The following is a 13,326-nucleotide window of genomic DNA, read 5'->3' as shown; positions in this document are numbered from 1 at the left end:
TTTTCTTTTGAGGGTGGACTTTTATTTTTTCATGCTGTAGCTCTTGAAATTTTACAGGTTGTAGTAGCTCAAAATGTACCCTCTGTTAGATGCATAAGTTACTACTTAAAACCATATTTTTAAAACTGACTTTCAATATTTGAACTAACCTAATTGTTTAGAAATGGATTTAGAAGTCCTGCAGTGAAAGTCCTGCGTTCAGGCTTCTGTGTATCGTTTGTTATAGTTAATGACATCACTTGCATTCCTTATACTGCTTTAGGTGTTAGTGGTTTCATCAATTGTAGCAGGGGAATCCCAGAAACCTGAACTCAAGGCTTGGCAGGTAGGAAAACATTCCTTGAAAAATACATTTTAATTTTATATTTTAATGTTTATTCCCCTGGTTAAGAAAGACTACAAATGATCGTCAGAGTTGGGGGATGTGGAGGAGTGTCTGTGGGTTCGTGGACCCATTGCCCTGGGAAAAAGCTCATATTCCTTCCTGTTGCTTATAATAAGGGCCTTTCTTTCACAGTCCCCTGACCAATATCATCTCTTACCACTCCTCTCCCTTGTACTTGAGAGAGGCTTGAGCCATACCTGAAGTACCTAGAGTTCTTGAAACACTACTCTGCTCTCTGTTGCTTCTAGACGTATGCACATGTTTCCTCTGCCTGGCGCACTCTTTTTCCTCCAACCTGCCACCTTGCTTTGACCGTACTCCTTGTGCAGCTTTCCTTGTATACTTTCCATAGGTCCCCTCCCCCTGACGGGCTCAAGAGCCTTTCCCCCTTTCATGCTCCGATGTGTTCGCCCCTATCGTAGCGCTTACTACATAGATATTTACTAGTTATCTCGTCACATTGTTAGTTCCTTGAGGGCAGACACCCGCCCTCAACCTGGCCTGTGAGAACTGTTTATGGGGAGAATATTATGACTCACAAGAGATTAAAAGCAAAAATGCCATTTTGTAAAAAGAAATATAACCGCAAGTAGATTGGATATTCCTCTCTGCTGGGCAGGCCAGTTCTCATCCCAGAACAGGAAATCACTTTTTCCTGGTGTCTGCTCTTGCCTTTCTTTGTCGTAATTTAACCATTCTGGTCCACTAGTAATGTGCTTAAATTAGAGTGGCACTTGGGTACATCAACAGTTTGGAAATGTTGAAAGAGAATTTTTTTTCATTATTTGCTCCACAGTTGATCAACTAAATCTGTGACATAGGATTTTCAAGCTTATTTTGGTCATATGTGATCCAGGGGGAAGGGCGTAGCATTTCATCATAGGGCATTTTGGAAAATAATATGGTTAACTGCTTTGTAACAAAGCTGGGGAAAAAACTCAACCGTCAGAAATGTTTTTGAGAAAAAAAGATCTGAGTCATAGGCCTGATTGTTTCCATAGTTCATATATTATTCAATCAAAAAAAAAATCCATGTGAAGCTCATGGGTTTTCAATGGCACCTGATTCATTAGGTGGTTGTTGTTACTAGGAAGCAGTGCCTTGCTTACCAGATGGATGTCAGTCTGCAAGCAGTATTTCCTAATTGTTTAGTTTTGTACCCTATCAACAGCCATGTTCATGTGGAAGGAAAAAGAAAAAACCTATTTCAACCCCACATGCATGTAAGACTCTGTGTACTGAGCGCAAGCAAACAAAAGCAGCCCAGCGGTACCCACACCTATCAAATGAATGCTCTTTTTTTTTTTTTTTTTTTTTTAAATGCGGTACGCGGGCCTCTCACCGCCGCGACCTCTCCCGTCGCGGAACACAGGCTCTGGAAGCTCAGGCGCAGCAGCCACAGCTCACGGGCCCAGCCGCTCCGTGGCATGCGGGACCCTCCCGGACCGGGGCATGAACCCGCGTCCCCTGCATCGGCAGGCGGACTCTCAACCACCGGGCCACCAGGGAAGCCCTGAATGCTCTTTTTAAAAGGGTGATACTTGTAAGCTTCTTGGCTTCTCACACCTAGAAACTTCACCTAGAGAATTCTAATGTATCTACATCAAAGCTCCTGTGTGCTTTTCTTTAGTCACTTGTGAATATCAGTAACCATGTGAATTTCATCAGTAGCTGAATATTGAATTATTCTTAACTTTGAATGTCATAATTGCCAGCTATTAGTTTGCACAACTGGCCTAGGCTTCCCTATAACTGTGACAAGAAACAGTTTTTTTCTCATTTGTACTGATGGGCTAGAAGTATACATTTTTAGTCTACTCCTTTTTTAAAATCTATCCTTATATTAAAGTAGTACCATAGAGAGATCAAACTTTCCTGATGATTCAGTCCTTTACTATGTTCAGAGCGCATTATGGAAGTATATTGAAATGCTAAATTTTATGCTCATGGATGTGCCTAGTTTTTTTTCCCCCCACAGAATAATTACTAAGTGCATTTTAATTTCTTATTCTTCTTGTTTGTGTTTTGTTTGTACTCTGTTGACTCGGCTAGCAAAGTTGATTTAGTTTCTACTTTTGTACCCTGGTATCTAATTTTGAATTATTTTTTAAAGAATTTGATCTAGATAAAATCTGTAGTAAATGATTTAGAGTATTTTAAAGTATTCGTTTTGTTTATGCCTCTCATGTTAAAGCTTATATAATTTTGAGTTACATAATTTATGAGTTTACCAACATTTATTAGTAGTGTTTATATCATAGTAACCTGATGGATTTAAGGGTTGCTATACTGATCTGTCCTTATACACAGTAGGTGGGTAAAATATACCAACTACTTTTGTTTTTAGGTATTGGTTTATATTTTCAACAAACTTTCATGTACTTACTGTTTGTCAGACCCTGTGCTAGGGATTTAGGCATTATTTGCATTTTTCAGATTAATTCACCATTAATTTTATAGGATTATTGTTGCCATCTCTTTTTCAGGGTATGGTACCATTTGTTTTTGTGGGAACAAAAGACAGCATCGCTAATGCCACTGTTCTTCTGGATTATCACCTGAACTATTTAAAGGTGAGGACAGGAAGAACTTTAACGTTGAAACCTTTTGCACTAAAATATAAAAACTCCATAGTAAGTCTTAAAGCAATTAAGTTTCATACTAGCCTGGACATGATAATCAAAGACCTGTAAAAGATAATAGAAAAAAATGTTCATTTCGTTTAGCTTATTATATTCCTTCTGAAAACACGTCAGTTTTCCATCATTATAAATTTAAGGACCAGTATCCCAGTTCTCAAGAAACTCCCCTATTTCCCATTATTCTTCTGTTAAACCCTTATACTCACTTTAGACAATCCTGTCAAAAATACATTTCATCCCATTGATCCTTTCTAGCCCTTGTGAGTTTTTTCCAGGACAAATTTCGTGTCTGTAACACTTGCCTTTGTTGTCCCTTTTATGTCATTTATCAAGGAAATCCCAAGGTTTCATGAAGTCCTCTGTTTAAATGTTTATCCTTCGTAATTTTCTCTATACTCTGTTATTACAAAATAGAAACAATTTGTGTTGTTTTATAAATGCACATTTTAGTTAGTATTTGTACAGTTATGCCTCCTCTAGCTTACAAACTGGAAAGCAGGAACGAGGAGGCTGCAAGGCATAGCAGAAAGAGCACTGGATTGGCAATCCAGTGATTTGCTTGGGGTCTCTCTTCTTCCATGAACTAGCTCTGTGTCTATAGGCAAATCACCTCCCTAGACTAGGTGCTTTTTAAAATTTCTTTTGGCCAAATGTTCTGTAATTCGATAGAATAGAATTTCACCCATGTCACTTTTATAATTTCTTCTTTGTATCCATATGTATCAAAAATACATTGTAACTGGTACTAAATAGTATTTTTAAAGCAATCCAAGTTTCTATTTTATTTATGATGCTATCTTAATAAGAATTTTTTTGCTGATTTCTTAAAGAAATAAAATTAAATAATTTATAGTTATATGTAAACAAGGAAGGAAAATACAATAGCTAGGCACTTCTTATCATTCTTATGGTGGTCAGTTAATAATTGCAAGTGGGGAGGTTTCATCCAGCAAGGTTTGCATGGATAGGATACCCCATTGATTTGCTTATTCACTTTTGTTTTAAAGTGTGTTTTATGTGTAATCTGTTGTATGTGTTTTTCTTCATATTCTTAGCTTAAATAATTTTGAAGACCTGGAGAGTTAGGGTTGCATTGTATCAGTCCCTTGTTCTTTTGACTAATGTTCTTCCTTAGATCTTTTGATTTATTCTTCACAATTGAGTATCTTTTTTGGTTATCAGCAGCTGTCCTGTTGTTGCCATTCTTTCCATCACCAGATCTTCCCTCGAGTGGGCTTGGCATCTCTCACCAAAAGGTGACTGCTTTGCCCCAGTGGGATAACCTGGACTACCATTCTGTTTTGCAAGATACACCCATTCCATGAGCTCTAACTGTACTTTTGGAGTAAGCCACTCACTCAGCTGCAGTCTCTTCTTTGTTCAAGTCCTCTGTAAAACAAATTCTGGTTCAGAGCACAGATGAAGCTCATCTAGATTCTTACCTGCCCTTTTCCTGAGGCTGCCATAACCAAGATTTTAGGAACCTAGCTTTACAGAGGCTTCCCCAGTGACTGTTCATGTGGACGGTCCCTATGACGGCGTCTGCTTGACTGAGACACCCAGTGCTACTCTAGTTGTGGATCCAGTTCCCTATGGCTAGTAAATAGATGCTTATGGGTAGATTGGAAGAAGGGTTAGAATTGAGACTTCATCTGGATTTGACAGAACCCAACATATTGGAAGCATTGTGTGTGAGGGTCTGTTAATGGACCCCAGGTGTATATTTTGATCAACTGACTATACTGTTCGTCATACTTGTTCTAGCAGAGTTGTAGTCTTTAAGAGGTTTTCAAGGCATGATATAAGATATCCAACTTGTTTTTGTCAACTATTAAATAGTTCCCCTATATAAGGAATATAAACATTTTCAGTTCATCGAAGATAATTGTTTCTTAATTGTATAGTCACGTCCAAAGACCTGCCATAGTATATGTTCTTTGAAAGCAGAAGATGGCCCAGACTCAATGTTTTGTTAATTAAGATATTAAGTGGCAAATCTATTTCAATTAAGATTATTTACAATGTGTGATTTTTAAGGTTAGCTGGTTAAACCTTAAATGTCATTTATCTGTATTCATACGTTTTAGAGTTGTTTTATTCAATATCCTATTATCAAGAGGTCCAAAAACTAGCATATTTGTGCCTTAGCAGATCTATCGGATAATAGTGCCAAATTAAATAACTTTAAATTCTATCAGTATAATTTTAATGCTTAGTATTTTTGTTATATCTCTAATTCTGGACATCAATAATATGTTATCTATAGTAAATTTATTCTTAAGGAGACCATTCAATTTCCTGATAATTCTGTGTAACAGTGTTTACTATAAATTTAGAACTGAAATTGAAATATTTCCAGTATACTTTTTATCTGATGAAAAGGAGAAAGGTATTTTTAAGTAAAATGTCAAACTATTTTTACTGTTATCTTGTATATTTTAAATAGGAAGTAGACCAGTTGCGTTTGGAGAGATTACAAATTGATGAGCAGTTGCGACAGATTGGAGCTAGTTCTAGACCACCACCAAATCGTACAGATAAGGAAAAAGGCTATGTGACTGATGATGGTCAAGGAATGGGTCGAGGTAGTAGACCTTACAGAAATAGGGGGCACGGCAGACGCGGTCCTGGATATACTTCAGGTACAAACTAAGCATTTTACTCAGTAACTTTATCTGTTCCTAGACTTAATAGCTGCTAATCTCTAATACTCATTAGAACCCCATTATAACAGTTTCTCACTACATGGTTTCCAATTCACAGTGCGTCAAATTGTGTTGCAAGAGACATAGAGTAAAAACCTGATAATAACACATAGAGTTCACAGGGCAGGTGTGAGTCTGTCCACATTCTGACTGGGGATAAATCTGCTTAAGCCCTTGTACGTTGATGACTTTCCTAAGGCCTTTCCTGATTTTATTACTGTATAGCCAAAACTTTTTTCATTTGTGTACTGTGGCTCATTTTTTGTCAGGCATGTGCTGGTCATACTTGCTGGATGGACTGTGTAAATCAGGGGTCTGCATCCTGTGGCTCGTCAGGTGATTTTGAGTGGCATGGCCAAAGTCAGCCCTAGGCACAGTCAAGAAGTAGGCGAAGCTTCTCTTTGCCTTCTCAGCTCTTCTTTCAGTGCTTCTTTCTTCTCTCCCAGTACCTTTCATTGAACGCTGTCCCACTGCCAGTGCCTACTGTCTTTCTTGCTCAACTGTGTATCTACTATGTAACTTGCTTATGATGGTATAAGGTATAATCCATCTCACAAATATTTGCATTTCAAAAAGGAACTCTTTAAGATGGAAAAGCCTTCAAGATCCACAGGAATGAAGCTATAATGGTGAAGCTATAATTGGTCATTAGCTCCAACAGAGGAAGAGAGAGAGGTAGTAGAGCTGATATTCTGGAGTCGGGGAGAGAGACACCTACTCCTAAGGCCAACCTTGAACCTAACCCCTAATCCCTCTCCCAGCAGTCTGTTCTTTATGCTGTTGAAGTCCCCCGTCACCGTGGAGCTCTTTTCCCCACTCCCATCCCTTATGTCATTAACCCAGACCCTCAGGCATAACAAGTTTATTACAATAAATCCTTTATAATGATCAATTATCCCAGTGGGAGTGGGAGGGAAGGTTGTGGACCAAGCATCAGGCAAGCATATCCCCATTCAGCTAGGTCCAATCCCTTATCGCACAAGAGACCCTTCCCTGAGATAGTAGCCATGGTGGCCACCTTTGCCACCCTCTCTGAGGTGACCAAAATGTATGCATTCCCCTCTGTGCCTGGGCCAAACCTTGTTAAAAGGAACCCTCTTTATAGAGGTTTTGTTGATCAAGGTATTGCATTTAACTGTTGTAGACAACTTTTCCTCCAGAGAGCACAGATGTTTAAAGGAGCACAGCTGTTTAATGATGTGGCATACTCAGGTTTGAACTTAGATGGCTAATAAAATCTTTTATTTTTTTTAATGAGAACCAAAAATGTTTAAAACAAAAATTACCTCAAATATTGTGGAGACCTTCATTTTGAATTTAAGATAATTTGTTTTACAAAATGGAAGGTGATAATACTCTTTGGTGGGCTTATAAATTGGGAAGAGTAATGGATTACCCCTGAAACGTCTCTGGAAGCTTCTGTTAACCTAACTTTTTTTTTAAGTCGGACAACGGTATATAACTTTTAACTCTCGATAGGAACTAATTCTGAAGCATCAAATGCTTCTGAAACAGAATCTGACCACAGAGATGAACTCAGTGATTGGTCATTAGCTCCAACAGAGGAAGAGAGGGAGAACTTCCTGCGCAGAGGAGACGGGCGACGGCGTGGAGGTGGAGGAAGAGGACAGGGAGGAAGAGGACGCGGAGGTGGCTTCAAAGGTACAGAGGTTTTCATTAGTCGAGAAATGAAGGTCAGTTGTAACAGCTGTCTGAAGTTCTATGAAGAACCTTGCTGATTCAGTGATGTATTACCAAGACCCCCATTTCTCTGGTTTTGTACTGGTCACCATGGGAAAGGCTCATGCAATTGGCAATATTAGACAGCCTTCCTTTCCCTCTGGTTCACATAGAATAAATACATGAATTAACACTGATAACTAGTTTCACCTCTTCTGGTATTCTAAACATCACAGTCTGATCATTAGCTCAGGTTGACCTGTAACAGCTGATGCAGAATTGTGATGCCTTAGAAATATTTTCTGTTCCTTGGTAGCATGCTAGGTTATTAGCCAGTGTGTAACTGGAATCACTAGGTTGTTGATCCTATGTTAGATTCTGTGGTGGATCTAAATAAATTGAGGATGGGGGAACAAAGAACTTCCAATAAGCATGTCAGAATCAGTGACCATCGAACCTTTTAAAAACGTCCCTATAGGAAACGATGATCACTCCCGAACAGATAATCGTCCACGTAATCCAAGAGAGGCTAAAGGAAGAGCCGCAGATGGATCCCTCCAGGTAAACCTGTGTGCCTCTTTCCATCTCAATTGTTTGAGTTACAGTACTTTGAGATGTATGAGTTTATTTTACTTGATTTTTAAGCATGTTCAAAGGTTGTGAATTTGGTACATTGAAATGTTTTCCTTTCAACACTACATTTGTGGGCAGTCTTAGTCCTTTGCGACAAGTATACAAAGAAGATTTCTTGAGAGAATATGCAGTCTCAGTATTTCTGAAGACTTTGCAGCCTCAGTGTGACTTCAATACCACATTGGTGGTCCAACCGCCCCCCCACCCCCCCCCCACCAACTGCCCAAGAAAAGAAACATCCAGGAATGAACCAAGAGAGACTTGCGTCAGCCCTGTGGGTCCCTCCTCCCCTGAGTTACATGGATAGAGTGTCCTCTTTGAGTGGAAAGTAAGGGAAAAAAGGTGTCTGGCTCAAGGGTAATAATCATGATACACAGGGCTGTTGACACTCAGCTGGTACTTGCTGAATCAGTCAGCTGCTTATATACAGCCAGCCTCTATTCTGAGAACCCCATCTCAAGTGGTAATCACCTGTGCCGAACCCATTGTTAAGTAATTTGAAAATTACCCCTGAGCGTGTCCAGACAGACACCTTTGCTGAGTGCTCTGTGTGTGTTTTATCTTACTTAATCTTTCAGCAGCCCCCTGAAGTGTAAAAAGTTTTATTATTCTGTTTTATAGGTGAGTAAACTGATGTTTAGAAAGATTGAATCACATAGATGGCATACGGTAGAGTGATATTTGAATACTGGTATCTGATTCCCAGAACCCATGTTCTCTTCTGCTGCTTCTTTAATTCTGAAGACTTAATCCAAGTACTTAGGGTTCCTTCATGCCTATGGATTGGTTTGGGACCAATACCCAAGATTAGTGAGAGATGATTTTTAAGGGCAGAAACTCCATGATGGAGTATTTCTTAGAATTCATAGAGGTTGTAAGTAGGTGTTAACCATTGGCTGGTTCTTAAGGACCAGCATAGAAAAGACCTTAGACGTAGATAGAGATCGATGAAATAATGCACACACATGTGCCTTACAGAGATGTAAGGCATTTATGTACCAGTTTTATAATTCCGCTCTTCACAACCCAACAGTTAAAACAGTCACCCAGGACCAACACTTAAACACACTTTGAAATTACAGCAAACCATTTTGGGATTATATGTAACATTTGTACTTGAAGCAGATCAATATTTGTAATTGTTTTAGGCCCATTTGTCAATATTATCTTCCTTTTGTACAGCATTTAGAAGTCTATTTAGCAGTGTTTAAGTGTTCAGTGTTGGCACTTAAAATATTGCATAAATCTCAGAATATTATTTTTTAAATTGTATTCATCTCTACACTCTTCCTGGGATTCCAGTTCTTCCACACATTAGTGTCTTCAAATTTCCCTGTACCATTCTTATTCTTCAGAGTTCAAGTTGTATGATCATCTGACTTGCCTTACTGAAGGCAAGTAAGTAGCCTTACTGAAGCTACTAGAAACCAACGCTCGTATTTTTTTTTATTGTAAGACAGTGAGAGCCCTCAGTGTAAGGAAACTTAATTATACTCATGATAGACAGAAAGATGTTAACTAAAGCTTAGAAGAAGACATGGCAGGATTGTGAGTTTTTATCTAACTTTGGACACAGTGAGATGACCAGTGTGTTCCAGTTAAAGAAGAGTGTTTTAAAATCAGAAACCAAATAAAGATCCTACCTGACCATAATTTCTTGCACTTCTTCTATTCTCACCCCCATATCCCCCTTTTAAGATGTGGAATTTACCCTTCGGGCTTAAATTTCTCATCAGGCCAATTACAGATTACAGTAGGATATGGTCTGTGTATATAACAACTGTAACTTGTTTTAGATCAGAGTTGACTGCAATAATGAAAGGAGTGTCCACACTAAAACATTACAGAATACCTCCGGTGAAGGTAACCGGCTGCGTACGGGTAAAGATCGTAACCAGAAGAAGGAAAAGCCAGACAGCGCGGATGGTCAGCAACCACTTGTGAATGGAGTACCCTAAACGGCATAATTCTGGAGTTATATTCCCTATACCATTTCCGTAATTCTTATTCCATATTAGAAACTTTGTTAGGCCAAAGACAAATAGTAGGCAAGGTGGCACAGGGCATGAAATGAACACCAGTTCTGTTAAGAATTTTATTTTTTGTCATATTGGCCATAAGCAACAGTTTTCAGATTTGCACAAAGAAACAGATCTTAAAATTTTGAAACATTACTTTTTTTTTTTTTTTTTTTTTTTTTTTGGCGGTACGCGGGCCTCTCACTGTTGTGGCCTCTCCGGTTGCGGAGCACAGGCTCCGGATGCGCAGGCTCAGCGGCCATGGCTCACGGGCCCAGCCGCTCCCTGGCATAGTGAGATCTTCCCGGACCGGGGCACGAACCCACGTCCCCTGCATCGGCAGGCGGACTCTCAACCACTGCACCACCAGAGAAGCCCCTGAAACATTACCTTTAAGTAATTAAGTATACTTAGCACTTCAGGACAGGATTTTCGTTTGGTTTATTTTTTAAATACCAAGCAGTGGTATTCTTTCTTAATTTGGACCGTTACCCTGCGTTGGGTGATAACTCACTGGTACATTTCAGTTTTTCTGAATAAATAGCATTTATGGTAATCATATTACACTTCTGTTTTCAGTCTCATACGGAAGGCCAATGACATTTCATGTCCTGTGTCAGTTTATGTTTTGGTCCACTTTTCCAGTATTTTAGTGGACCCTGAGATGTGTGTGATGTGACGTTTGTCATTTTCATTAGCAAAAAAAAAGTTGTATGATCTGTGCCTTTTTTATATCTTGGCAGGTAGGAATATTATATTTGGATGCAGAGTTCAGGGAAGATAAGTTGGAAACACTAAATGTTAAAAGATGTAGCAAACCCTGTCAAACATTAGTACTTTATAGAAGAATGCATGCTTTCCATATTTTTTTTTCTTACATAAACATCAGGTTAGGCAGTATAAAGAATAAGACTTGTTTTTGTTTTTGTTTTGTTGCACTGAAGTTTGACAAATAGTGTTATTGAGAGGGATGTGTAATTTTTCTATATAGACAGGAGAAGAAATAACTGTCTTTTCATTTGAGAGAGGCTAAAACATTTTCAGCTAGGAGCAAATCTTCCTGGTCAAAAGTTAGTAGGATATGCCTTCTCTTTGGCCTGATGACCAGTTTTAAATTAGAGCTGTTTTTATTTTGTCCTCCCCATGTTTTGTGAAGTTTTTCATACTTTAATTTCAAGCTTATTTGGGGGAGATAGGAAGGTCATTTCCATGTGTGCATAATAATCCTGTGAAGTACAGGTACTTTGTCTAAGAAACAATGGAAGCAGGTTAAATGTTTTGTAAACTTTGAAATATTAGGTCCAAATGTATAAGCAGAATTGGAAAGCAGACTAGGATTGGTTAACAAATGATACTTTTTTTCTTTAGTTTTTTGATGTGTTGGATTTTGGGTTTGAGTCTCTCTTTTTTTTTTTTTTCTTATGAACAAGATTTACAGAGGAAAAATATGTGAAGGACCTTCACTCTAAGATGTTATATTTTTCTTAAAAAATAACTCCAAGTAGGGGTACCACTGAATCTGTACAGAGCCGTACAAACCGAAGTTCTGCCTCTGATGTATTTTGTGGGTTTGTTTCTTTGAATTTTCATTTTACGGTTACTTTTCCTTGCATACAAATAAGCATATAAAAATGGCAACAAACTGCACATGATTTCAAGAATATTAAAAAGTCTTTTAAAAGTATTGCCAAACATTAATGTTGATTTCTAGTTATTTATTCTGGGAATGTATAGTATTTGAAAACAGAAATTGGTACCTTGCACACATCATCTGTAAGCTGTTTGGTTTAAAATACTGTAGATAATTAACCAAGGTAGAATGACCTTGTAATGTAACTGCTCTTGGGCAATATTCTCTGTACATATTAGCAACAACAGATTGGATTTTATGTTGACATTTGTTTGGTTATAGTGCAATATATTTTGTATGCAAGCAGTTTCAATAAAGTTTGATCTTCCTCTGCTAAATTGACGTTGATGCAATCCTTACAAATGATTGCTTTTAAAATTTTAAGATAGGAAAAGAAATCTATAAAACGTTCTGTTACAAAATGTAACTGTATTACCATTGGAAATTTCACATGTCATAGGAAGTTAGCCGTTATCTACCAACTTTCAAGAACTTGATCTTGTTTAATAAGGTGAAAAAAGTCAACAAAATGGTACAAAAGCACATTGTGCCATTACAATATGCACTAAGTCTCTTTTTTACAAAGGCTGAATTCAGCAAGGCGCTAACTTGCTTAAATGTGAATTACTAACTTCTAAAACTGTAATTTGAGTCACATGTTTTCAAACGGAGTTGGAGTTTATTCATATTACAATATTTGTGTGCTAAACGTGTATGTTTTTCAGTTCAAAGTCATGTTTTTAAAATCTTATTAAAGTTTCAAAAATCTGAAGATTGTTTATCTAGATGTAAATTTTTATTAAAAAGTTGCACTTATGAAAAAGCAAAAAATTAGTCTGACAGATGTTTGCTCCTGGTCTTAAATTTCTAAATATAACAAAAATTAACGATGGGGGGAGGTATTAATCATGCAAAGCATACATTATGCCTTGCAAATAATCTTTTATGTGCCCTTAAAAAGCAGAAAAGTAGATATTTGAAACTAATTCTGCATATCCCCAGTTAGAGAATTTGAACACATTAATTACATAGGATGCTACTAAACCGTGTTAAACACATACTCTTGTCTGAGCACACATAAACTTACCTTGCCATTTGGAAAATATTAAATATGTCTATGTTGAAAAATAGCAGCCATCCTCAAGTAACTTTGTTGGGTTTTCCTGGTCTCGCATTTCAGTGCTCGCTACACGTGAACAACCTATTGGTGGCGGCAGGCTTGAGACTCAATTTGGCTCACTCGGAGGCATTTCTCCCATCTGACCATGATCTTCCCGTTCCTGGTGGTTAGGAATATAGTGCCTTTTAGAGTCAATATACCGATTTGATCACTTTTGAGCCAGTTTGGTTCATGGCCATAAATAGCATCTTTCCCTCATGACCCTCTGATGCCTCTGATAAGCAGTTATTCTGAAATAGCCATTACCAGATGCTAGTCTTGATTGCTCAGAAGGCTTAATGTGTACCAGTATTTAAATTTTGATCGTCTTTCCCTCTGTGTGTTTATCTAGGGCTGTTTAAAAATTTTATTGGGGGCTATTTAGAGATCTACTTTCCATTTCTCTCAGAACTTTCCATGAAGAAACGGGGAAATCTGTATTTTATGCTGATGAGTTCTATGTTAATGGGAGAG

General features: G+C 38.0%; 1 protein-coding gene across 11 annotated transcripts in view; it reads left to right on the top strand.

Moving 5' to 3' along the window:
- The window catches only part of FMR1 (fragile X messenger ribonucleoprotein 1), a 36,712-nt gene extending 23,944 nt beyond the window's left edge, over positions 1-12,768 (top strand). The window contains exons 12-17 of one of the 11 annotated variants that reach the window (XM_060002217.2): positions 263-325; positions 2,872-2,958; positions 5,474-5,669; positions 7,287-7,394; positions 7,891-7,973; positions 9,893-12,768. In XM_060002217.2, the coding sequence (XP_059858200.1) occupies positions 263-325; positions 2,872-2,958; positions 5,474-5,669; positions 7,287-7,394; positions 7,891-7,973; positions 9,893-10,003 (648 nt within the window). In that variant the 3' untranslated portion in view covers positions 10,004-12,768. The other 10 variants (XM_060002212.2, XM_060002210.2, XM_060002214.2 and 7 more) reach the window with 10 other exon arrangements.
- Positions 12,769-13,326: the final 558 nt, after the last annotated feature.

This window comes from Delphinus delphis, chromosome X (genome assembly GCF_949987515.2).
Source record: "Delphinus delphis chromosome X, mDelDel1.2, whole genome shotgun sequence".
NCBI classification, from domain to species: Eukaryota; Metazoa; Chordata; class Mammalia; order Artiodactyla; family Delphinidae; genus Delphinus; species Delphinus delphis.
The sequence above is the reverse complement of the archived record's forward strand: the minus strand, read 5'-3'. Positions and strand labels throughout refer to the sequence as shown.